The following is a 26,609-nucleotide window of genomic DNA, read 5'->3' on the forward strand; positions in this document are numbered from 1 at the left end:
CTGACTTCACGGCCGCCTCAGGACCCAGGGAGGCCAGTTCCCAGTACCACAGCGCCACCTGCCGACACAACCGCCGCGAACGCCGCTTTCGAGGAAAGGCAGCGTTGATTTCCTCTTCAGCTCTCAGATAGAGGCGGCTCGACACGTGGAGGTCTCTTAAATCTCTAGCCTTACATCTTCATTTTAGGGTCCGTCAACCTGAACTTGACAACCAGTACGGTCTGAAATGGTTAAATGTAAATGGAAGATTCGAGAGCAGAGCTACCCTGGTCCTTGTGTTAATCCGTTTTGGAATTGAAAGCGGCAGGAGCCTACCAGAAGGAACTGTCCCCGCCACCGGCTCCAGGGGGCCTCCATTTACAAAGGTTCCCCTAAACGATGGCCTAGTTCGCTGTTGGGGCAAAGTTAAAGGCTGCTTGTATCCACTGGGCTGCGGCCACCACCCAGTCCCAACTCCAACCCTGGAAGACAGACTGACGTTTAGGGACTTTCTATTTTCCCTACTCTCCACATGCATCTGGTATTATCGACTGTCAGGTCCTCAAAAATCCACTCAGAATACATTTCTGACTATTTCTGACAACCTTTCTCATGTCCCAGTCCACACACCTTGGGCAGGAGTTTTGGTCAGTGAGTCTGGGTGTTTCCAGAGCAGCTTCATCTCGTCATTAGACTGAGGCCGAAGGGAGCAGGGAATTGTAAAGACTTATTTTGAAAATTAAGGATTCAGGCCCCTGGCAATTCTTGGGTCACCCCTCTTTCTGCTGGACTGCCTGGGTGGCAGCCTTGCCCGATGTCGGCCGACTAGGGAGTCCAAACTGAATTCTGCCTTAGCCACCGGCATTTTCTTGTTGGCCTGACGTGGCCCCAGACCAGGTGTTGGCAAACCATAGCCTGTAAGATCCTCTGGCCCTTGAGCTAAGAATGACTTGTACATCTTTAAAGAGTTATAAAAAACAAATAACAAAGAATATACAATAGAGACCCTGTGTCCTGCAAAGCCAAGAGTACCATCTGGCCCCTTACAGGAAAGTCTGCTGACTCCGGTGTAAGCCGCAGCTACTTGCCGGCTACCGAGCGGCTTACCTAAGCCAATGGAACGGCCATCCCGGCCAAGGGTAACAACAAAAGCCCTCACGCATGCCTCGAGACCTCATTGCAGGGGGTCCAGAGGCTTCCACTCCACATCCGCCAAGACAACCAACCTCCCCGCAACACAGAGGTCGCTTCAAATGTCCTCGTTTTCCTCTCCAGGCTTGTGGAAGCACCTCAGATTGGGGAATGGAGGTCACATGCCAGCACCGTAGCCCCAGGGGCCAAGTGGTTAACCTGGTACAGAAACGAGAAAGAAAAGGAAAGAAAGAAAAGGACCCCAGACTAGCAACCAGAAGACCTCAACTCTATTTCCACCTTAGTTGTGGACTGGTTATCTCAGGGCCTTTCTCTCTCTCCTCGAGCCTCCTGCGGTATCCACTCACAGGCCCAGCAAAGGGCCTGTCTGTGCCTTGTCTAAGTGTTAACCAAGGCAAGGGGGCGGCTTGCAGCCCCTGGGACAGTGTCATGCCAGGACTCCCCACCCCTCCAACCTCACACAAAAACAATGACCTTAGAGCTAGAGCCCTGCGTGGTTTAAGATGCATCATCTCCACTGGTCTGCAGCTCATCCGGCCAGGCTCTTCCCATACCTGGTTCATGGCGGCCCGTCCTGCCTCTGAGAGGGGAAGTGACGCAGAGGTGAGGGAGGGGAGAACAGGCCCTCTCCCTGCAGCTGGTTTCCGGAGCCACGTCATCCCAGACCCAGCGTCCCTGGAGAGTAAGGTGGAGGCAGGACGCCAGGAGGTGTGAGTCTCAGACACGCGAAGGGCCTGCGAGCTTCTGCCGGTGACCTTTTCGGGGCTCTCCAGATTGGGTTGTAGAAGCCATTACACTGGGGATGCAGGAAGAAACATTTAGAATTTCTACTTATAGCTAATTTTTTAACGGAAATAAGCAAAATGAATTAAGCTTTATCAAGATGATGTAGAACGACAGTCGTTCACGAGTAGATTTTCTACACATGTTGGGAATATTTTCTCAAAAAATTGTCACCGATAAAGGAGTGTGATAAGCAATGTTTAGAGACCTCTGAGGTAAATAAAAGGCGTGAATGGGCAGGCAGAAATTTGGGAGGTGATTTGGAGCCAGAGTGGGTGGTGATGGGAGCTGGCATTGATTCTCAAGGTCATGGTCTTTGGGGATGGGGAGTTACCCAGGAAGATACAAAGAGATGTGGCTTCTAGAAGGTGCCTCCACCTCCTGAGCTGCCTTAACTCCATTTGGTGTTTGAAGAGGCAGGGTAGTGTTACCTATTCCCGCAGACAACCCTAAGAAGCTCTGAGTTCTCTAAGACTCCTTGGTCCTGAGCCCACAGAAACCACGTGACCTACCTCCCAATGCCCAAGTGGGTGAGCGACTCTACCCCAAGTCAGAATGAAGCATGATAGCTAGAGGGGACCTACCCACCTGATGCAGCTCCAGGCATGCTCCCCTCTTGGCAGGAGAAGTGAGATGATAACGATGGGACACATTCAGTAGTATGGTCCCCGAACCACGTTAGATTTAAGGGTTAACACACTTTCTGGATTGAGTAAGACAGATTGCTGCAAAGTTCCCCAAAGGCTCGTCTCAACTCCAGAACAAGGAAGAACACAGAAACTCCATAAACTGTGTCCCAAAGGGAGAAGGAGATTGGAGTCACCAGACCGGATTCTCAGTTCACTAGAGGTTGCTGATTTGGAGGGTATATGGGCAGGAGGAGGCTGACAGAAAGAAAACGGTGCCACAGCCTGTGCATGGGGTCTCAGCGGATCAATTTATTGACTTAGCATTATTATCCCAGCCCACTCTGAGAGGGTAGCCCTGGAGAAATCAGCCTCCCCACCCCGAGATCCAGTTTGGCGGTGGAGTTTGGGGTTTGGAGGGAACACTGTCTATCTCCATGATAACTGGAAAGGCTGGGTCCTGGCCAGTGCCATGAAGCCCATCCCCATTGTGCCAACACGGTACTCCCCACTCACAGGGAGAAAGGAGGAACTAGGTCCAGCTCTGCGAATGGCTGAGTTGACTTCTTGGTCTGAATTCTTTGACCTCAGAGCAGAATGTTCCACTTAGCAGAACTGGTATTATTCCAGGAGAGGAAAGAGCTCCTGAGTTGTCCATTTCTTCCCAAGGCCAAATGAGTGGTTGATGGGCACGATTCCCATGTACCCCTCCCCCTCCTTTCCGGCAGAACCCATTATTTCTGTAGTAAAATGGGCGCTCATGCCGTCACGTGTTGGACAGATTCGCTGCCTTGGAAAGAGGGGTGGCGTCACCAGTTACGGAACAGAGTTCCCCTGCTGGTTTTCGTCTTTGGTCTTCACGTGCTGGTCACTGTTGTCTATGGGTGTTAAGGCCGGGCTCACCTGCCTTGAGACCGGAAGGCTGAAACTCCTCGTGGAGAGTGTGGACAGCGAGTTCATGATAGGCAGGCTGAACCAGGAAGAGCTCTGGCTGCTCAAGGGCAAGCTGAACCGCCGCCACGAGTTCAGGTTCAGCCCCCTAGTCAAGGACAGGCTGCGCCTCTTGGAGGAGCTGTCTTTGTTTCCCTCCTGGGACTTCATGCCGTGCTTAGGCCAGGGCTTGGGGGGCACCAAAGGCATCTTTTTGGACTGTAGCTTTTCAAAGGGGTCAGAAGCAATGTGGTCCTGGAGGTACCACCAGTGTTGAAGCGGGTAGATGGGGATTGGCAGGAAGGCGAGGACGCTGAGGAAGGTGACCCAGCTCAGGGTGCCTTGCAGGTAGGGCTGTTTCACCTCCTGGCTCTGCAGGCAGAGAGAAGGGAGTGAGGTGGAGGAGGAGGGGGCTGTTAGGGGATTTCAATCCGTGTGACACTGGAGATCAGGTTCCCTAGGGGCTGGGAAGCTGGCTAAAGGGTCCTTGGGGACGGAAGGAACCCAGACCTAGGACTCTATGGAATGGGAGATCAGAGGAGGGTTGCCCAGAATGGGGGCAGGAGGCTAGGGAGGGGGATCTCACCATACTGCTGTTCCAGGCAATGTAGTAGGGGGGTTCTGTCTGGTAGAGCTGCATGAGGCTGATGGTGGTCAGGGCCAGCAGCCCAGGCAGGGTCACATAGCACCACAGGACAGTGAGGAAGGACCACAGCAGTCGGCCCAGATCACCGAATATTTCTTCCCTGACCCTGGGGTGGGGGCCATGGGCACAGATGTCTAGAAGGATCCCTCCTTTGGCCACCAGGGCCTAGAGCTCTGGGTCTGCCAGACCTCTGGTTCTCTCACCAGTTCTCAACTCGTAGGGGCTACTGGGTCCTGCTGGGCCCTCCCTGAGGCTGGGCCCTGGATCTGGTCTCCTCATGGGAGCCCCCTGACCCAAGTGCCGGGCTCCGGCCCTCTGCCTTCAGACTATCCCATGTGGCCCATGGTAGGGGAAATTGAGCCTCCTGCTTTCTGACTACTCTTTATGTCAGCACCCACGTGGTTGCCCTCAGATCACTCCCTCCTGCCCCCCATGCTATTAGCTAGACCCCCCCTTGCTATGGGACAGACAGAGCAGACCATGCCCCCCCCCCCCCGCCCCATCCTCAGAGACCTGGGATGGGCCCCTGGCTGGGTAGACCCCAGGACTTGGACATCACCTCCTAGCTCCATAGATCCAGGCCAGGGCCATATTCTGGAAGGCCACAATGATGATGAGGGTGAGCGGGACCAGGCAATCATCAAACAAGGACATTACGTAGCTGCCAGCGTGACTGGTGAAGATCAGGCTGCCCAGAAAACCTCCCAAGCAGACAAACACTGTGGCAAAGGCAGGTTTGGCCACACTGAGGTCTATGTGCAGGGGTGGGCCAGGGGTCAAAATGAGCCCGGGAGATTGGGATGGCCTGGGGAGAAGGGTGAGAATCCATATACCTGATAGCAGCTTGGGATACCTCCTGAAGATGGAGATGGAGTTCTGGAGGGGATAAGTAATGCTTTCCAAGATCCTTATCAAGGTGTTTAGCCCTGTGATGACCAGGATCAAGAAGAAGAGGATGGCCCAGAAAGAGGCACCAGGGAACAAGGAGACGGCTTGGGAGAAGGCTGCGAATGCCAGGCCGGGGCCCTCCATGAACTGTGGGGGAGAAGGGCGCTCAGGCAGTGGTGGGTCTGGATGGGGGGAATGGTGCAGTGATCGATTAGCAATGCCTGTGTCGGGCAGAGGAAAGACACCTAGATGGGTGGGCGGACGGCAGAATGCTGAGTGTTTGCTGGGCTGTGTGAGCTTTACCTCCCAGGGCCTCAGTCTCCTCCTCTAACAGACTGGGATCCTAGGGTTGATGTGAGAATTAAAGTCAAGTGACCACTTAGCAAAGACCCTGGTACATACGCAGTGGTGGTGGAGACATGACTCTGTTGCCTGCCTCGGGCGATGCATGCAGTGGCCCTCAGAGGGCACTGGGGAAGGACACGTCGGGAAGCACCCTCCTGCCCCTGCAAACACACCTTTCCCTTCTGCGCCTTGATGCTGCAGGAAGGGGAGAAGCGGATGATCTGGTTCTGGAGGTGCTGAGGGAGGTGGCTGACCCACTCCAGGTAGTCCAGGGGGGGCAGGAGCAGGATGTCCTCCGGGGGCTTGGCATCCTGAGGCAGGACGCCCCTTTTTATCAGTTTCATCAGCTTTGAGACGCTCCTGAAAAGTAGCAGAGGCCAGGAAAGATGGTGACCAGGCTGCCCCCAACTGCTCTGCGCAAACCAGGGCAGCTGGGGACTGGAGAGGAAAGTGAGCGGTCCAAGGTGAGCGCAGCTGGTTAACAAGGGTCTGGAAACTCACCACGTGGACGTGGGGTGAACTGCCCTGGTTGTCCCCCTAAGGGACAGAAGCCCCTTCTGTAGTAGCTAAGATTCCTCAGTGTTACGGGTTGAAAACTGTTCCCCTGCCCCGGCTACATTCTTTTGTTCAAGTCCTAACACTGTCCCACCCCCACTGCCGCTACCTGAAAATGTGAAATTACTTGGAAATAGGTTGTTACAGAAGTAATTAAAGATGAGATCATCCTGGGTGGCCCCAGATCCAATATGACTGGTGCACTTATAAAAAGGGGGAAAGTGGGGCACAAACGCACAGGGAGAAGCCACGTGCGGATGAAGGCAGACACCTACAAGCTAAGGAACACCAGATTGCCCACAAAGCACAAGAAGAGGCACAGGACAGATTCTCCACCATTGTCCTCAGAAAGAACCAACTCTGCCAATACATTGACCTCAGACTTCTGCCTCAGAGCTGCGAGAGGACAGATTTTGGTTTTGGCCACACAGTCTGTGCGACTTTGTGATGACAGCCCCAGGAAGGAATACACTCAGAATCTCTCTTTTTGGACCTCAGGTTTGGAATGCTGCGATAATCAAACCCCCTCACAATCATTCTCCTCAACCAGCAGAGAAAAATCTGTTTAAAATTTTCCCTCCAAGTCTGAATTTCACTCTTTCTTTCATGCCTTAACCTACTCTCATGTGTTTGACTAAAAACATTAAATATGGATATTTCTTTGTAAAAAAAGAAATATATGGGTTTTTATTTTATTTTATTTATTTTATTTTATTTTTTTTTAAAAGATTTTATTTATTTATTTGACAGAGAGAAATCACAAGTAGATGGAGAGAGGCAGGCAGAGAGAAAGAGAGGGAAGCAGGCTCCCTGCTGAGCAGAGAGCCCGATGCGGGACTCGATCCCAGGACCCTGAGATCATGACCTGAGCCGAAGGCAGCGGCTTAACCCACTGAGCCACCCAGGCGCCCTGGGTTTTTATTTTAAACAACATGTGGCCTTCTTCCGATGGGTGGGAGTGTAGATTTCTTCCCCCCCCCCCTTTTTTTTTATTAAAGATTTTATTTATTTATTTGACAGACAGAGATCACAAGTAGGCAGAGAGGCAGGCCGAGAGAGAGGAGGAAGCAGGCTCCCTGCTGGACAGAGAGCCCAATGCGGGGCTCGATCCCAGAACCCTGGGATCATGACCCAAGCCGAAGGCAGAGACTTTAACCCACTGAGCCACCCAGGCGCCCCAATATGTGGGTTTAAAAAAATATTTTATTTACTTATATGACAGAGAGAGAAAACACAAGGAGGGGGTGCAGCCGACAGAGAAGCAGGTTCCCTGTTGAGCAGGGAGCCTGATGCAGGGACTCTATCCCAGGACCCCGGGCTCATGACCTGAGCCAAAGGCAGATGCTCACCTGCCTGAGCCCCCAAAAATGTATGTTTTGTGTGTCATCACTTGAGTGTCACTGTGTTTTCATTTTCTGTTTCTTACTTTTCTTCTCTCAGTTTTTCTGGCAACATCTCTATATTGCTGAGTATATGTCTGGTTTGTTGTTTCTGACTGCTGCCCTCTGCTGCATTTGCAACCTGCATTTTATACTCTATTCCCCAAATAATGACCCCACTCCCTGAGATGACAAACTGCCACAATAACCATCCATTAGGGCTTGTGTAAGGACTTCTCTAGGATACACACTTGGGAATGGGGATCACGGGGCCATAAATACTGTGCTTGCTTAATTTAAGGAAATGCTAACAGATCCTCAGCTGTCCTCTGTTCTCCTGATTAGAAAACACTAATAAAGTATACCTCCACCCTTCCTTACCTAAAGAGAGAGTAACCTATAGCCTTGCTCCTCTAAGTAGAAGCTCCGTGGAGGGGCAGCATCACCTGGGAACTTGTTAGAAATGCAGAATCTTGGGGCGCCTGGGTGGCTCAGTCATTAAGTGGCTGCCTTTGGCTCAGGTCATGATCCCACGGTCCTGGAATCGAGCCCCACACTGGGCGCCCTGCTCAGCAGGAAGCCTGCTTCTCCCTTTCCCATTCCCTCTGCCTGTGTTCCCTCTCTCTGTGTCTCTCTCTGTCAAATCAATTTTAAAAATCTTCAAAAGGTCATGATCCCAGGGCCCTGGGATCGAGCCCCATGTCGGGCTCTCTGCTCTGCAGGGAGCCTGCTTCCTCCTCTTTCTCTCTCTGCCTGCCTCTCTGCCTACTTGTGATTTCCTCTCTCTGTCAAATAAACAAAATCTTTAAAAAAAAATCTTCAAAAAAAAAAAAAAAGAAAAGAAATGCAGAATCTTGGGTTCATCCCAGACTTACTGACTGATCTAATACTAATTCATAATACTCATTGCAGTTTGACAAGCTCTATATAATGAAGGGCGAGGGGCTCATGTGGTAGTTCTTCTAGGGCTGCACTAACACAATAGCCACTAGGCACATATGGCCATGTCAACTAAAGCTAATAAAGATGATAAAAATGAGAGGGCACCTTGGTGGCTCATCAGTTAAGCATCTGCCGTCAGCTCAGGTCATGATCCCAGGGCCCTGGGATTGACCACTGCATCAGGCTCCCTGCATGGCAGGGAGTCTGCTTCTTCCTCTCCCCCTCTCCCCAGTGTGTGGTCTCTCTCAAATGGATAGATAAAAATTTTAAAAATGATATAAATTGAAAAATTCAGGTCTTTGGTCACATTTGCATTTTTTGGCCACGTTCACCACATTTCGAGAGCTCTGGCTACTTGTGGCTGGTGTCTATGACACTGGATAGTGCAGGTATAGGAAGTTTCTGGCACCACAAAGAGTTCTACTGGACAGTGCTGCCTGAGGAGGTCATGGTTCTCATTGGAATCAACCAGAAGCTTTTTAAAAAACCAACTCAGTTCTTATTGAGCTATATCAGAGACAATAAAAAGCACAAATATTAAATATTCACTTCAGTGAGTATTGAGAAGTCACCCAATCGAGATATAGAGTATTTCCATCACTCCACAGAATTACTTTGGGCCCCTTTCCAGGGCATTTGCTCCATTCCAGAGACCACTACGGATTTCCATCACTGCACATTCATTTTGCCTACTCCTAGATTTCATATAGATTTATACAGTGTGTACTATTTTCTGTCTGGCTTGTTACATTCAGTATAATGTCTGACATTCATCCATTCATCCATGTCAGTGTGTGCATCAACAGTTCATTCATTTTTATTTGTAGATAGTACTCCATTTGTTGAATGAATGTACTAAGGATTGTTATCTGCTCATCTCCCGACAGACATTTGGGTTGCCTGGAGCTGTGGCCGTTACAAATAAAGCTGAAGATTTCCTGCCCTAATTCTCTCTCCTCTCCTCACCTCCTGCAACTCCAATTATACATCTATTAGTCCTCTAGGTCACTGGGGTTCTTCTTCAGTTTTTCTCATTCTTCTTGTCCTTTCTGTCCTTTACTTTGTAGAACTTCTATTAACCTGGTCCTCAAGTTAACTCATCCTTTATTCTGCTGGTTCCAATCTAAACTAAATATATCCAGCGAAACCTTGTGTTCATCTACTTTTGACTTCTAGAATTTCCATGTGGTCCTTTTCTAGATTTTCTGTATCTTCCCTAAAATATCTCCATGGCTTTCATTGTATTCATCTTTTCTCTTAAATTCCTTAACATATTTATAATGGCTGTTTTAATGTTCTTGTCTGCTGATTCTAATGTCTGGATGGTCTTTGGGTCTTCTTTTTTCTCTTGGCTATGGATTGTATTTTCCTGGGTTTGGGAATGTCTTGAGGGTTTTAATTCCATGTTGGACACTGCATAGAGAACAACATGTTATTTGTTTTATTTTGTGTAGTCTCAATACATTTAAGTCTTTTATTCCAGGAGGCAGCTAGATGAGGGCTATTTATTTAGAGTTTTCTAAGTCCTGAGGCGAGCTGGGGGGGGCAGTTTTAATTAGTTGAGTTTTTTCTCTGCCTTCAAATGGGATCAAGGAGGTCTCCCTTTGCCCTCGAGCCATCCCTCCAACTTTCTGCATGACCTCCTCCTCCTGGTGAGGACTAATTTCTTTGATGTTGTCATTATTTGGATTATTTGGGCTGGATTGTTAGCTGTAGATGTTTTTGGTTTATCTATGCATTCAGCTCCAGTGGGCCCACAGATATGAGCACCATGAGACCATGGATAGTTCATCTGCTTGCTAGCCCTGTCTCTGTTGCAGCTTCTGCCACCTCTCCAAAACAATTCCTAGGTATAGAGAGGAAAACTATTGGGTCAAGCAATTTATTTGTTGGGGGCTCGTTGTGATTCCAAGAACTACTGACAGTGCATACTGTGATAAAAATGCTTGCCTGATTTCTTATCTGTGCAAAGTCTCTCCATCCATGACAGGCCTGTGCCTCCAGCCACGTGCCCCAGGTCAGGCGTTTACCCCCAGGTATAAAGACATTCATGGCTCTTTGCTCACTTATGATGAACTTATCACTCTCCAGTATTTAGTTCATTAAAGCTCCTTTGTGTCCACTGTTCTTCAGTAATGTTACAAGGAAAGTATTAGCGTGTTTTTTTTTTCTCATTTTTAACATTGCTGTATCAAGGAAGCATGGACTTTTGCAGCCTTCAACATCCTAACTGGAAGAGAAACTCCACCTTGAGATAAAAAAAAAAAAAAAAATCCCGGTGCCTGAATGTACCCCAGATCAAGTAAATCAGAATCTCTGGAGGTGAGACTCAGGTATATAAGTGTTTTCTAAGGCTCCCCAAATGAGTCCAACATGCAGCTCAGGCCAGTAACCACTGATTGTGGCTCAGAATTCTGTAACAAGCTCCTTTGTGAGTTAAATAATTGATTTTGAAATCTTCTTTACACCATTTGCAATTTATGGAAGCCTTCGGACAGTCTTGCTCTGGGACTGTTTTCTTACCTATAAAGTGCTGGCTATTGGAATATTATAATTTGCCAGTTTTCTCTGAGAATATGTTATTATTACAACTATCATGATTGTTGTTGTTATCATTATTATTGGATAGGTCTGAGTCTGAAGGCCCATGAAGCTGGGGGATCGCTAAGGGAAGGAGACCCCCTGTTGGACCTACAAGGTTGTAATTACTCACTTTTCAACACAGGTGGGGCCACTGGTGGTGGCCCAGAACCCCAGCACAATAAAGATGATGGATGTGACCAGCAATGAGGTCCCCAGATTGACCAGGGCCATCAAGGAGGCCACCTGGATATAGTTGTCTTCTCCAGCCTTGTAGGAGGAGAAGTTGATGGTGGTGCCCATGCCGAGGCCCAAGGAATAGAGCACATGGCCTCCGGCCTGACGCCACAGGTCCAGCGAGGCCCAGGCTGAGAGCTGTGGATGGGGACGAGAGAGAGAGAGATGCTTGGGGTTGAGCTTCGGAGTGAACCCATTGGTGAACTGGAAGAGGGATGAGCTGGGGTAAAGAGCAGAGGGATGAGGAACAGGCTGGGGGCAGAAAGGAAGATGTCGGAGAAGGAGAGTCATTGAAGGACTGGGGAGTTGGGGGAGGGACAGGGTTTGGAGACCCCAGCCTTACCTCTGTGGCCACCATATGTCTGAGGCTGGCAATGGCACCCTCCAAGAAGAGACTTTGGATGAGGAAGCAGAGGAGGATGATGCAGGGAAGGAACACCGTGAAAACCAGGATCTAGCCAGGTGGGTCAGGACAGAAACCGGAAGTCAGGAGAAGCGGTGATGGGGGCGGTTCAGAGGCAAGCATTAACAGGGAACACAGGTCAGCAGGAGGAGAGATGGGCATGAGCTGGCTTAAGGTGGTATGGTGGAACAGGAGGGAGCTGTAGGAGGATTATTCTAGGGAGACAACAGTGTTGTTGGGGGGGATCATCCACCAATGAGCTGCTCCAAAGTGAGGGATGAAACCCCAAGTAAAAATGGTTTTGAGTGGTGGGGCGGCTGGATGTCATTCACTCGTTGGCCAGGGTTTACAGTCTGTGCCTGAGTTAGGGCTGCATGAAACAGCGTCGTAGGTGATGGGGGAGGAACCCCAGCTGAGCAGAGATTTTTCACGCACTGAAATGAATTTTCCACGTAAGGAGAATATGATGCAGGTGCCAGGGGCACAGGCTGGAAGTATGGATTGGAAGAAAATAAATGGGAAATTCTGGACAGGAGCCGGTGGCAATCAGCTCTTTCAGGGATTAACAGGCGCTGTCAACGCGCAGGCAGGTGCAGGATGCAAGGCTCACGGGGAGAGGCCCCGGTCTGCTCTGGAAGGTGCCCACTGCTATGCCTTGGGGGTGTGGGTTGGTGAGAAGCGAGCTGGGTCAGTACAAAGTCCCGTTCCGGCCACGGGCCAGAGGGAAGTAGTTCTTTGTGAGACGACTGGTGGCTGCCACAGCCTGGGGAGAGTACGGCACCTTCCTCAGGACCTGGGTGGCGAAGCCCATCATCTAGGAGTGGGGGAGGGTCATGGGGATTAGAGAAGAGGGGTCAACAGGAAGGAGTTGGACAGCATCGGGGCAGGAAGCCGGATACTTGGATTTGCGAATGTGAAGGGGTAGAGTCCGTGGTCAAGGTGGCTCACCAGCACTGAAGTCTTTAGCCCTGTGATCATGATTAAGAAGAGGATGCACCAGGCTGCAAAGATGCCCAGGGTGAGCTGCAGGACGAGGGCCTCGACCCCTTCCTCAATATGGCCTGAGGCACTCAGGGTGCTGTGGTACCAGAAGTACTGGTGGGACACGGTCCGGAGGCAAGAGAGGTCTGGGGAGCACGCAGGCGCTTAGGCACCACCTCACTTGGTGTCTTGGCCCTGCTCTTCGCTGCCTCCCTTTGGGCTCTCATTCCCCATCTCTTGCTCCCTGGTGCCCTTGCCTCCCATGGCCCTGCCGGCCTTTTCTCTCCCTCTCCTCACCGGTGACATTGATGGTCTTCACCGGTGGGCACTGGTTCCAGGGCAGGGAGTTATCGAAGGAGTTGCCCAGGTAGGAAATGCTCCATGTGATGATGACACTGTGATACAAGCTTATCAAGATGCACACCTAGGGGTGGACACGGTGGGCCTGAGGGACAGGATGGACAGAGACGGGGGAGCTGGACACCACAAGGGCTGAGTGGGGATGCTGGTTGGCTGGGCCCCTCATTCACCAATATGCTAGCGTATCCTATGCCGCCCAGCCAGGGGACGAGCTGCTTCCAGACCCGGATGTTGTCCACACGCAGCCAATGCCCCATGATCATCTCCATGTACAAGAGGGGAATCCCGAACAAGCAGAGCATGAAGAAGTACATCAGGATAAAGTTGCCTGAAGGAGGGAGCCAGGAGCTGTGATCAGGCAGCCAGGAGTCCCGGCCCCCCTCCTCTTCATCCCCTAGAACTCTCTCCCCCACCACCCAGGACCCAGGAGTCTGGGCTCCAAGCCTTAACACTCCTTCCCGAAACTCAAGATCCGGGCCCCTGGCCTCACCTCCTCCATTCCGATGACACAGGTAGGGGAAGCGCCATACACTGCCCAGCCCAATGGAGAAGGCCATCTGCATCAAGACGTTCTTGGATCGTTTTGTCTGAGCAAAGTAGTTTTGGGTCTTGGTGGCCAGAATCTCCCTGGCTGTGAGCTTCCAGGACGGTAATGAGGATTTTCTGGGTTGCGTGTAAGTCTTTTCTTCTGAGAGTTCAATGGACCCCATGATTTTCTTCTTACAGGCCAGCCAACTCCTGAGGGAATCACCAAGAAGAACAGACTTTAAGGTCTTTGTCTCAGAGACCAGCCTGTAAAAGTTCAGGACAGCAGGGTTTTAGAGCAAACAAAGGGCCAGAATTTAATTCTTGGTCCTTCTCACTGGTTGAACAAATAACTTCATCTCTGAGACTCAGGTTAGTTTTGTTTTTTTTCCTCATCTAACAAATAGATGAATTTCAAAATGTTTAATAACTGTTCCAGTGTGAGCACCAGTCAGAAGGACATTCCAGCACTCAGATTCCTCTCCTTTCTCTTTCTGGTCTATTTGGCCCAGCTAATGCACACAGGGCTCTGGGCCAGCAGTTCTCAAACCCATCATAACCACAAAACCTCAAAACACAGACTCCTGCCTTTCCATCTGTCAGCCTCACTCTTCCAGACTGATTCAGTAGATCTAAGGTGGGGTCTAGAGGATTGGTAGAATTCGAAAGCTTCCTTGGGGTTCCATTTCAGGACAGGCAGCATAAAGGCTCTGTGGAACCATGCCTCTGTGACCATGGCCAAGAAAGAAACATTTAAGGTCTTTGGAAATTGTCCTAAGGGCATGTAGCCAATGAAGAAACATTTATTCAAGAAAATCTGGTAAAACTCATTAAGAACAGTGAAGCGTCGGATGGCATTGGACCCGCAGCCTGCTCCCCCCCTCCTTCCTCCTGGCCCAGTGCTATGGAAACTCCACAGGGCTCCCCCTCTCCCCAGGTCACACTCAGAGGCTACAGCATTTTCCCAGAAAGGGCAGACCACCAGCATTTCACATTTCTTTTTGGCGACGTGTTGCAGACACAATTTCAGGCAAGTGTGGTATAAGTAAAAGTCAGGAGCGCCCTTCTACTCTGCCCTCATTTCTGGCATGACATAACTGGGAATATGGGGGCCTTGGTCTCCCCTGACCCCGGCTCATTGGTGAGGTGGAGGTTATATGGTAAGAGGGGCAAGTCATAAGACCAGAGATTAACGCTCCACATGGCATCCTGCTCCAAAAGCACTCAGAAAGAAGCAGGCCACTGTTCCAATCCAGCTCGGAAGACCTTGTCCATGGGAGAGAGACAGGCCTTCGGAACACATGAGCCCAGAAATGTTTCCCAGAAAAACTAACTTCATTTGAAGCAGAATCTGAGGAAGTTGGAGCCTAAGGGCTAAGGGCACGCTCAAAATCAGCAGAGGTTTTGGTGGTAGCAATTGAGAAGAGGTTGGTAACTTCATGAAGACATAAGATAAACGGTTACATATGAGACAGAACTAAGAAAAGAGACAGGTAAGAAGATCCATTCTGGGGTCAGAACAAACCTCAAACATTGAGTTCAAATACTACTCCTAGAAAGTAGACCGAATTTAATTGCATCAGATTGTGGAACAATTTGTGCATCAGACCATTGTCAAAAACAATAGAGCCATTGGCTGGAAATTCATGGGTCCTAAAAATGAAGACGCAATAAAGACAGAGTTTTGTCATCAGAAGCCCTGTGGCACAGGAAATACTACAGTGGATTCCTCTGTAAGAGGGGACATTATCCTAGATGGAAGGTTAGACGTGCAGAAAGGAATCGACAGTAATGAAAACGTAAGTCTGTGGATAAAATGGAGACTGCACAGAACACAAACAGTAACATCTTACTTGGTTTTAATTAAGTAAAGAATAAGAATTACATGACATCAAAGATTCAGAGGGCAGCAAATAGAAGAGAATTGCAAGTACTTTGTGTTTTCCAGGAAGAGGATAAAAATACTGCAAGTAGGGATACAAGCCCCCGCTGACCCCACAATCCAGACATAGGGCTCTGAGGGGCTTCTGACCAGAGTCACAGGGCCCTTAGCTATTGTTGAAGGAACTTGTAAAATTGTCTCAGGAAATACCATCAAGTTATCTCTTGAAAAGTCTGTGGGATGCTGCTCTGCCCGAGATAACAAATCTCACGGGTGGTGTTTGCAAGAAAATACAATAATTTGCAGCTTAGCAGTAACCACAGGATGTAAAACTTCTGTCTTTGTACTCTAGAGATGACGTCACTAATGCAGTCTGCCCAGAGTGGTTTCCAGTTCCGGGGCCCTAAAGCAGAGCAACCGTGGCACAACAGCTACACTGAAACCAGACAGGAACATGCCAGAAGGGACAGGATAGTCAAGGAAGGGAATAGAGGGGCATCTGGGTGGCTCAGTCGGTTAAACATCTGCCTTCGGCTCAGGTAATGATCCCTGGGGTCCTGGGATTGAGCCCCACATCGGGCTCCCTGCTCAGAAGAAAGCCTGCTTCTCCCTCTCCCTCCTGCTCTGCCTACTTGTGCTCTCTCTCAATCTCTCTGTCAAATAAATAGATAAAATCTTTTTAAGAAAGATTTTATCTATTTATTTGACAGGCAGCGATCACAAGCAGGCAGAGAGGCAGTCAGAGAGAGAGAGGAGGAAGCAGGCTCTCCGCAGAGCAGAGAGCCCGATGTGGGGCTTGATCCCAGGACCCTACGATCATGACCTGAGCCAAAGGCAGAGGCTTTAACCCACTGAGCCACCCAGGTGCCCCAATAGATAAAATCCTAAAAAAAAAAAAAAAGGGAATAGAGTTAACCCAATCTTTAATTAATCATCATGATCCAAGAACCCGAATTTTCATCCTTTAAAAACCCTTGCTTGTAATGACATCAGATAAAGGCCTAGTACCTGAAATCTATAAAGAACTTATCAAACTCAACACCCAAAGAATAATCCAATCAAGAAATGGGCAGAAGTGGGATGCCTGGGTGGCTCAGTTGCTTAAGAAGCTGCCTTTGGCTTGGGTCATGATCCCAGGGTCCTGGGATCAAGTCCCACATCAGGCTCCTTGCTCGGCAGGGAGCCTGCTTCTCCCTCTGCCTCTGCCTGCCTCTTTGTCTGCCTGTGCTCGCTCGCTCGCTCTCTCTCCCTCTGTCTCTGACAAATAAATAAATAAAATCTTAAAAAAAAAGAGTTAAAAAAAGAAATGGGCAGAAGACATGAACAGATATTTCTGCAAAGATGACAGCCAAATGGCCAACAGACACATGAAAAGTACTCAACATCACTCCACATTAGGGAAATACAAATCAAAACCACAGGGAGATACCACCTCACACCAGTCAGAATGGATAAAATTAACAAGTCAGGAATCTGGCTGGCAAGGATGCGGAGAAAGGGGAACCCTCCTACACTGTTGGTGGGAATGCAAGCTGGTGTCGCCACTCTGGAAAGCAGCATGGAGGTTCCTCAGAAAGTTGAAAATAGAACTACCCTACGACCCAGCCACTGCATTACTGAGTATTTACCCTACAGATACAAATGTATTGATCTAAAGGGGCACATGGACCCCAATGTTCATAGCAGCAATGTCCACAAGAGCCAAACTATGGAAAGAACCTAGATATTCATCAACAGATGAATGGATAAAGAAGATGTGGTATATATACACAATGGAATAGTATGCAGCCATCAAAACCCCCAAAATCTTGCCATTTGCAACAAAATGGATGGAACTAGAGGCCATTACGCTAAGTAAAATAAGCCAATCAGAGAAAGATAATTATCATATGATCTCAGTGATATGAGGCATTTGAGAAACAAGAAAGGATCATAGGAGAAGGGAGGGAAAATGGAAACAGCAAAACCAGAGAGGGAGACAAACCATAAGAGACTCTTAATTTTAAGAACAAATTGAGGATTCCTGGAGGGGAGGGGTTTGGAGGGATGGGGTGGCTGGATGATGGACATTGGGGAAGGTATGTGCTATGGTGAATGTTGTGAATTGTGTAAGATGAATTACAGACCTGTATCCCTGAAACAAGCAATACATTATATGTTGATTAAAAAAAAAAAAACCTGCTTGCAAGCTATTGGGGAGTTTGGGACTTTTCACCATTAGCTCCTGGTTCTCCTGGGTGGCACCACACCAGGAAATTCTTGGTGCCAGTTTTTATTGGCTTGTTTAGCATCAGGTGGACAAACTCTCATTTGGTTCGCTTACAGTACAAATAAACATTATCTGATAAAATGTATGCATAATTATTATCTAGGGGAACCCTTAAAAGAATAACAAAAATGTTGGGGCACCTGGGTGGCTCAGTGGGCTAAGCCTCTGCCTTCGGCTTGGGCCATGATCTCAGTGTCCTGGGATCAAGTCCCGCATTGGGCTCTCTGCTCAGCAGGGAGTCTGCTTCCCCCTCTCTTTCTGCCTGCCTCTCTGCCTACTGTGATCTCTCTGTCAAATAAATAAATAAAATCTTAAAACAAAACAAAACAAAGTTCCTATGTTTGGATATTAAAAACTACATTTAAAAATAACCAATGGTTAAAGAATTTATCATAATGGACATCAGAAAATATTTTGATGATAATGAAAATACTACATACCAAAACATGGGGGGGGTACCTCGCTGGCTCAGTGGATGGAGTGAGCAACTCTTGATCTGGGGCCTACACTGGGTGTAGAGATTGCTAAAAATAAATAAATAAACAAACTTTAAAAAATGGGATGCAACTAAAGCCATATATTAGAAATTTTAAAAATACTAAAATTAGCAGAGACTCCATCCCTGGAAATTAGAAAATAATAGCAAAATAAACCCCAAAATGAAGAAGGCAGGAAATAATAAAGTTAACAGGAGAAATTAACAAGACGGAGGACAACATACAATAGAGAAGATCAACAAAATCAAAGGTTGGATCTTTATTTTTTTAAGATTCAATTTATTTGAGAAAGAGTATGTAAGCAGGGAGGAGGAGAGGGAGAGGAAGAGAATCTCAAGCAGACTCCGTGCTGAGCACAAAGCCCGATGTGGGGCTTGATCCCACAACCCTGAGATCATGACCTGCCGAGAGTCAGAGGCTTAACTGACTGAGCCACCTACGGACCCCAAAGGTCGGTTCTTTGTGTCTTTAAGACAAATAAATTTGATAAAAATCTCTAATAGGACTTGCCAAGAAATAAAGAGAGAAAGCACAAACAACCATTGTTGGAATAAAAAAGCATCATCATCATAAATACTGTAGGTATTGAAAACATAATCACACACTCCAGTAAAGAATTCTATGCCTGGGACGCCTGGGTGGCTCAGTTGGTTGGACGACTGCCTTCGGCTCAGGTCATGATCCCGGAGTCCCGGGATCGAGTCCCGCATAGGGCTCCCAGCTCCACAGGGAGTCTGCTTCTCTCTCTGACCTTCTCCTCGCTCATGTTCTCTCTCACTGTCTCTCTCTCAAATAAATAAATAAAATCTTAAAAAAAAAAAAAAAAGAATTCTATGCCTGTAAGTTTTGGGAAAAATAATACTTATGCATGGAACCAGAAGAGACCACAAATCGCTAAGGAAATGCTGAAAAACAAAAATAAAACTGGGGGCATCACGTTACCTGATTTCAAGCTTTACTACAAAGCTGTGATCACCAAGACAGCATGGTACTGGCATAAAAACAGACACATAGACCAGTGGAACAGAGTAGAGAACTCAGATATGGACCCTCAACTCTATGGTCAAATAATCTTCGACAAAACAGGAAAAAATATACAGTGGAAAAAAGACAGTCTCTTCAATAAATGGTGCTGGGAAAACCGGACAGCTATATCTAGAAGAATAAAACTCGATCATTTTCTTACACCGTACACAAAGATAAACTCAAAATGGATAAAACACCTCAACATGAGACAGGAATCCATCAGAATCCTAGAGGAGAACATGGGCAGTAACCTCTTCGATATCAGCCACAGCAACTTCTTTCAAGATATGTCTCCAGAAGAATAAATATTGTGAAAATGTTTATGCTACCTAAAGCAATCTACACATTTAATGCAATTCCTATCAAAGTATCATCCATCTTTTTCAAAGAAATGGAACAAATAATTCTAAAATTTATATGGAACCAGAAAAGACCTCGAATAGCAAAGGGATATTGAAAAAGAAAGCCAACGTTGGTGGCATCACAATTCCAGACTTCAAGCTCTATTACAAAGCTGTCATCATCAAGACAGCATGGTACTGGCACAAAAACAGACACATAGATCAATGGAACAGAATAGAGAGCCCAGAAATAGACCCTCAACTCTATGGTCAACTAATCTTCGACAAAGCAGGAAAGAATGTCCAATGGAAAAAAGACAGCCTCTTCAATAAATGGTGCTGGGAAAATTGGACAGCCACATGCAGAAAAATGAAATTGGACCATTTCCTTACACCACACACAAAAATAGACTCAAAATGGATGAAGGACCTCAATGTGCGAAAGGAATCCATCAAAATCCTTGAGGAGAACACAGGCAGGAACCTCTTCGACCTCAGCCACAGCAACATTTTCCTAGGAACATCGCCAAAGGCAAGGGAAGCAAGGGCAGAAATGAACTACTGGGATTTCATCAAGATCAAAAGCTTTTGCACAGCAAAGGGAACAGTTAACAAAATCAAAAGACAACTGACAGAATGGGAGAAGATATTTGTAAACGACATATCAGATAAAGGACTAGTGTCCAAAATCTATAAAGAACTTAGCAAACTCAACACCCAAAGAACAAATAATCCAATCAAGAAATGGGCAGAGGACATGAACAGACATTTCTGCAAAGAAGACATCCAGATGGCCAACAGACACATGAAAAAGTGCTCCATATCACTCGGCATCAGGGAAATACAAATCAAAACCACAATGAGATATCACCTCACACCAGTCAGAATGGCTAAAATCAACAAGTCAGGAAATGACAGATGCTGGCGAGGATGCGGAGGAAGGGGAACCCTCCTACACTGTTGGTGGGAATGCAAGCTGGTGCAGCCACTCTGGAAAACAGCATGGAGGTTCCTCAAAATGTTGAAAATAGAACTGCCCTATGACCCAGCAATTGCACTACTGGGTATTTACCCTAAAGATACAAACGTAGTGATCCAAAGGGGCACGTGCACCCGAATGTTTATAGCAACAATGTCCACAATAGCCAAACTATGGAAAGAACCTAGATGTCCATCAACAGATGAATGGATCAAGAAGATGTGGTATATATACACAATGGAATACTATGCAGCCATCAAAAGAAATGAAATCTTGCCATTTGCGACAACATGGATGGAACTAGAGCGTATCATGCTTAGCAAAATAAGTCAAGCAGAGAAAGACAACTATCATATGATCTCCCTGATATGAGGAAGTGGTGATGCAACATGGGGGCTTAAGTGGGTAGAAGAAGAATCAATGAAACAAGATGGAATTGGGAGGGAGACAAACCATAAGTGACTCTTAATCTCACAAAACAAACTGAGGGTTGCTGGAGGGAGGGGGGTTGGGAGAAGGGGGTGGGATTATGGACATTAGGGAGGGTATGTGCTTTGGTGAGTGCTGTGAAATGTGTAAACCTGGTGATTCACAGACCTGTACCCCTGGGGATAAAAATATATGTTTATAAAAAATTAAAAAAAAGAGAAAAAAAAAAAGATATGTCTCCAAAGGCAAAGGAAACAAAAGCAAAAATAAACTTTTGGGACTTCATCAAAATCAAAAGCAAGAAGAAACAGAAATTCTGAATTGTTCTATAGATTTTATTTAAAAAATTTTTATTTTTAAAAATATTTAGTTATTTAAGAAATCTCCCTGCCCAACATGGGGCTTGAACTCACTACCCTGAGATCAAGAGTCGCATGGCCCTATGACTAAACCAGCCAGCTGCCCCTGTTCTATAAATTTTTAATAAACTACTTCTGTAATTAGTTACTTTCCTCCAAAGAAAATTTCAGGAGCGAATGATTTCACTCATGGATTGTACTAAACATTTATGAAATAAATACTACTAATCTTGCATAAAACCTTCCAGGATAGAAAAATTGGCGAGACCAGCATAACCTTAATACCAAAATCTAGCCAAGGGAATAAAGAAAAAGAAAATCACATATCAGCGTCAATCATGAACACTGATAAAAATGTCTCAAATACTGGCAAGTCAAATCCACCAATGTATAAAGACAATTTCACAACACAACTGTGTTGAGTTTATTCCAGTAATATGGGCGGGGGGGTTAGAAGTAAAAAATTAATCAATGATAACATAATATAGGATAAAAATAATACAATCATTCATTTGTGGAAATATTTTACAAAACCTAGTAATAACCATTTATTTAAAAAGAAAAAAACAACTTGAGGAAACTAGGACTAGAAAGGAACATCTTTAATTTCATAAAGGTTATTTACCAAAAAAGCTTATAGCATCCACTGTACTTAAGGATAAAATGTTAAAGGCTTTCCCTTGGAGTTTGGGAATAAGACAAGGATGCCCACTCTGGTCCCTTCTAGTCACACTGGATTTAAAGTTTAGGCTGATTGGGTGCCTGGGGAGCTCAGTTGTTAAGCCTGCCTACAGTTCAGGTCATGATCCCAGCATCCTGGGATCAAGCCTCCCGTCGGACTCCTAGCTCAGCGGGAAGCCTGCTTCTCCCTCTCCCACTCCCCCTGCTTATGTTCCCTCTCTCTCTCTGTCAAATAAATAAAATCTTTAAAAAAATAAATAAAGTATGGGGCACCTGGGTGGTTCAGTGGGTTAAGCCTCTGCCTTTGGCTCAGGTCATGATCTCAGGGTCCTGGGATCGAGCCCTCCATTGGGCTTCTGCTCAGCGGGGAGCCTGCTTCCCCCCTCTCTCTGCCTACTTGTGATCGCTCTGTCAAATAAATAAATAAAATCTTTAAAAAAAATAAAGTTTAGGTTGATTGATAGCATTCATGGTTCCAACTCTTCCGTTTTCCCTATACCCATCCCCTTTGCAATGTGATTCTGCAGTTCCTCTCACTAATGAGACCATCATCTACTTTCCTACCCTTGAATCAGGGTTGCTATTCAGAGCCTAGCCTGCAAAAGACCTTTCTTGCTGCTGCCCACTCTCTTACACTTTTGCTAACCCTATGAGGATATATCTACGCTAATTTGCTGGAAAACGAGACACGTAAATCCGAGCTGAGCTGAATCACTCCAGTAGTCCCAGCACAAGCTCGCCTAGACCAGTCAACAGCCAGCCAACTCCCTCACATACTAGTTGAGCCCAGCTTAATGGCGCTTTGAGGTATAATAATGACTCATGAGGTATAAAAATAAATTCCTGTTGTTTTAAGTCACTGGATTTTGAGGTGGCTTGTAATGCAGCATTTTGGTGGCACCAGATAATTGGTACAAGGTCCTCGAAAGTGCAGTAAGATTTTTTCAAGTGTAAAGTTTGGAAAATAAGAATTAAAAATGTCATTATTTACAGATACAGTTGTGTATGTAAAAAATAAAACAGAATCTCTAAATACATTTTTAGGACTAATAAGTGAGTTTAGCAAGGTGGCTGGTACCAGAGTTAATGGAATAGAATTAATAGCATTTCTACATACTAGCAAGAAATAAATAGATAATGAAAAAAATTTAAGGTAACATTTATAATAACATTAAGATATTTCAAGTGCTCAGGAATAAATCTAACAGAAAGATGAGACTTCTATACCAAAACCTATAAAGGATTATTACAGAGAAGAAAAAGTGTTTTAAGAGAAGTAACAGTTTTAAATAAATGGAGAGATATTTCATGTCAACTGAGAGTATTATGAAAATGGCCGTGTTAAATAACTGGGATGGGCAACTGTATTTTCATATGAAAACAATGAAATTTGATCATTATCTCACATTGTACAAAAATTAATTCATGAGATTTAAAAAAGAAAGGCATATTCATAAAGCTTCTAAAGAAGTTAATAGGAGCGAGTATCTTCATGATCTGCAGGTTAGGAAAGATATCAGAAACAGGACTTAGAAAACACTAACCATAAATGAAACAACAGGTAAACATTAGAATTCAGGACATCTGTACATCAAGAGGCAGCATTAAAAATGTCAAAAGCCACAGAGCAGAAAAAATTTGCCACACATATAGCTAATAGACGGTTTGTATTGTTTCAAATCCAGAATCTATAAAAAGCTCCTACAAATTAGTAAGAAAAGTATAAATAACCCAGTAGAAAAATGCTCAGAAAATGTAAAGTGCAAAAAAGTGGTTCTTTCAGCAAAGTGGTTCTCCAAATGGCCAGTGAATATCTGAAAGGGTTCGAGCTATTTAAACAGAAGAGAAATGGTGATTAAAACTGCACTGAGGGGTCATTCCTCCATACCAGTCAGGCTGGCTAGAACAAAAAGACCAAGAACAGCAAATATTGACAAGAATGAGGAGCCATGGGGAATAGTACCCACTGCTGGTAGGGATGGAAACTGACAAAGTTATTTTTTTGAGAGATGGGCTGGCGATTTTCTATTAAGATTAAAAGTATATCTATCCCAACAACAGCAATTTCAGTCCCAGGCATAATTGCAACAAAACTGTGTTTGCATGTGCAGCAAAGTACACATACGGGAATTTCCTTAACAGCACTGTCTCCAACAACCCTAAAAGGAAACCATCCGGAAGTCCAAATACACACACACACACCACACACGCAGTGATATAATCAGTATGAAAGAATACTACACAGCGGGGTGCCTGGGTGGCTCGGTGGGTTGAGCCTCTGCCTTCAGCTTGGGTTGTGATCTCAGGGTCCTGGGATGGAGCCCCGCATTGGGCTGTCTGCTCAACGGGGAGCCTGCTTCCCCCCCCCTCTCTGCCTGACTCTCTGCCTGCTTGTGATCTCTGTCTGTCAAATAAATAAATAAAATCTTTTTAAAAAATAAATAAAAAATAAAAAAGAATACTACACAGCAAAGGGGAAAAAAGCGAGCTACAGCTACACTTAACAACATGGATGAGTCCCCAAAACTTAATATTCAGCCAAAGAAGATATATCCTAAAGAATACATGTCATAGGATTCTGTTTATATCAAAATCCCCCTCCCCCCCAAAAAAAGGCAAAACTAAAGCGTTTAGGATCACACACAGTCATAGGATTCTGTTTATATCAAAATCCCCCTCCCCCCCAAAAAAAGGCAAAACTAAAGCGTTTAGGATCACACACAGTTGTGGTAAAACCACAAATAAAAACAAAGAAGGGTCAACCTTAAGTGTTAAGAGTGGGGATTCCCACCTGAGGGGCAGGAGGGGTTGGAAGAGCTGATGTTCTTTTTCTGATTAGGATAGTTGGGATGTTTGCTTTATAAGTCATTGAGTAGAGCATTTCAGTTTTATATACTTTTGTGAATATGTATAATATTTTATAATAAAAAAGAAAGGTATTTAGGTGTGCAAGAACATAATAAAGTCTCTAAAACCTACTTGTAGGTGAAAAGTCACAGAATGTCAAACATATGATACCATTTGTATCATGTAAAAAAAATCCATATAAAGAAAATGACACATTCTAAGTATTCATACATATGAACGTAAATGCATAGAGAACTCTGTCTGGGTTTTCTTTCTCACGCAACACCCCCCTTCTGCCCCTTCCCATTCTCCCTCACCCAGATAACTTTTACTCATCACTGGTGTCTCCTCTCAGATCTCACTTCCTCCAGGAAGACAACCTTGATCACCTTTGCCACTTTCCTGCTGTGTTGCCCACTATGTAGTTGGAACTCCCCAGAGGTGTCTTGAGGTTTTAATACATCTTATACATAAAAACACCCTTTTGCATGTCTAGTCCAATCCCCCCAGTAGCCCCTTCTGGGGATGTCCTGATTAAAATGATTCCACGAACCCCAGGCTTTTTCTCTCACTAGAACAGCCTTTCTTTGTCAGGTACCCAGTTTCCAATTATGGGTTGGGAAATGTGTGGCCCCTCTCACAGCCCACTGCCCAGACTCCAGCCAGGGGGGCAGTCAGTTACCCTGCCCTGCAAATGCCTTCCTGTGTGGGCAGTCCTGGCACTGATCAGCATCAGCTTCTGTACCAAAGCAGCACACGCTCCAGCTCAGTTCAGCCTGGTGACTTGAGAAGACGGCTCAGGGTCGACGCTATTCGTAAGGCAGGCCATTTGGCCTCTCCTTAAGTTTTGAGGTTTTAGTTGCAAATTCAGGTGCAAAATTTACGCAATCTTAAAAGACACCATGATCTAAAGTGTTTGTTATCTTTAGTCTTTCTTTCTTTTTGCTGGGATTCCCTTTAGGTTTTGGAAGGAGGCACAGCCAATTCTATAAATTGGGTATTATCATAGTATATGTATATATGGGTATTTTACACACACGTATTTCTTACAAACTGGATATTACTAATATATATTATGTACCGGATAATGTTAGCCATATATATATCAATAGATTCTCAATGAACATATGTTTAGGTATTAGTTACAAATTGCAGATTAGGCATTACTTACAAATTGGAGATTATATGTAATCTCCAATATTATCTGCAATAGATTACATATAATCTCCAATATGTCAAGAGTGTTTTCCTATGTGATATTCTTTAAAAATATGATCTTTAATGGGTACTTAATATTCCAGCATCACTGTATATAAACCCAACCAAGTCTATCATTGGCTCAGATCTTCCTGAGGGAACTCAGCCCTGTCTAGCTTCACACCCACGGCCCTTCCTCAAGGGTGGCTCCTTCCCGCTCTTCCCAATCCCACTCTACAGCTGACCACTCTGCAGCTGTGGTCATCCCCTTGTCACCCTATCAAGGCTTTGTACCTGCAACTCACTCTATTGCCAATGCTCCTTCTGCCTCCACCCCCCAGAAGTGTCAGCCCAGGGACAGCACTTGCCTGGGATTAATTGTCACCAGTCCAGCCACGCCTTCTGGGCCCCCTGCACTCTCTACTCTCCGCTGGGCTCTCAGAGCATCAAAGGAGCAACAACCTGTTTGAAGACCAGCCCAGAAACTCTTTGATCCAGATGGGAGAGTCCCAGGAGTCCACGTCCAGAACCAGTCAGTGAAGGAAGCACCTACAGCATCCCAACTCCACAAACCAGCCCAGGTGACCTGCTGGGGAAAGTTGGTGTCTCCAGGGTGGGCCCATCAGCGACCTAAGTAAGGAGAGAGAAAGGGGGAGGAGAGGGGAGCTGGGATGGGAAGTGAGGAAGGGGCAAGGTGTGCCAGCAGACTTTGGTTATACCAGCTGGTGTTTATTACCCTGCCCCTCTGCGTCAGGAGTCCAACTGGCCCCTTCCAGAGTCAGGGCATCCTG

The 26,609-nt window shown here is 46.2% G+C and overlaps 1 protein-coding gene across 4 annotated transcripts; it reads right to left on the reverse strand.

Annotated features, from left to right (window-relative positions):
• On the reverse strand, positions 1-26,219 carry LOC116579994 (orphan sodium- and chloride-dependent neurotransmitter transporter NTT5-like). 4 transcript variants are annotated; one of them, XM_032326027.1, is made up of 15 exons: positions 26,187-26,211; positions 17,903-17,986; positions 13,277-13,578; positions 12,957-13,114; positions 12,724-12,850; positions 12,394-12,572; positions 11,386-11,496; positions 10,939-11,180; positions 5,523-5,709; positions 4,950-5,151; positions 4,676-4,835; positions 4,057-4,222; positions 2,503-3,842; positions 1,686-1,927; positions 1-1,329 (listed from the first exon to the last, which is right to left on the reverse strand). In XM_032326027.1, exons 2-13 carry the CDS (start codon positions 17,908-17,910, stop codon positions 3,357-3,359), a joined length of 2,328 nt encoding a protein of 775 aa, XP_032181918.1. In that variant the 5' UTR covers positions 17,911-17,986; positions 26,187-26,211; the 3' UTR covers positions 1-1,329; positions 1,686-1,927; positions 2,503-3,356. The 4 variants fall into 4 exon arrangements, with proteins under 4 accessions (XP_032181918.1, XP_032181916.1, XP_032181915.1 ...); XM_032326025.1 differs by lacking the exon at positions 17,903-17,986 and having other exon boundaries at positions 13,277-13,535; positions 26,188-26,219; XM_032326024.1 differs by lacking the exon at positions 26,187-26,211 and having other exon boundaries at positions 13,277-13,534; positions 17,903-17,982.
• Positions 26,220-26,609: the final 390 nt, after the last annotated feature.

The sequence above is a fragment of the Mustela erminea genome, chromosome 19, assembly GCF_009829155.1.
Source record: "Mustela erminea isolate mMusErm1 chromosome 19, mMusErm1.Pri, whole genome shotgun sequence".
Taxonomy (NCBI): Eukaryota; Metazoa; Chordata; class Mammalia; order Carnivora; family Mustelidae; genus Mustela; species Mustela erminea.

Coding starts and splice junctions, on each gene's coding strand:
- LOC116579994 (XM_032326027.1), bottom strand. Junction 5,710..10,938: donor GGCCCCACCTGTGTTGAAAA/GTGAGTAATTAC, acceptor GCTACTTTTCAG/GAGCGTCTCAAAGCTGATGA. Junction 5,152..5,522: donor TCAAGGCGCAGAAGGGAAAG/GTGTGTTTGCAG, acceptor TCTCCCCCACAG/TTCATGGAGGGCCCCGGCCT.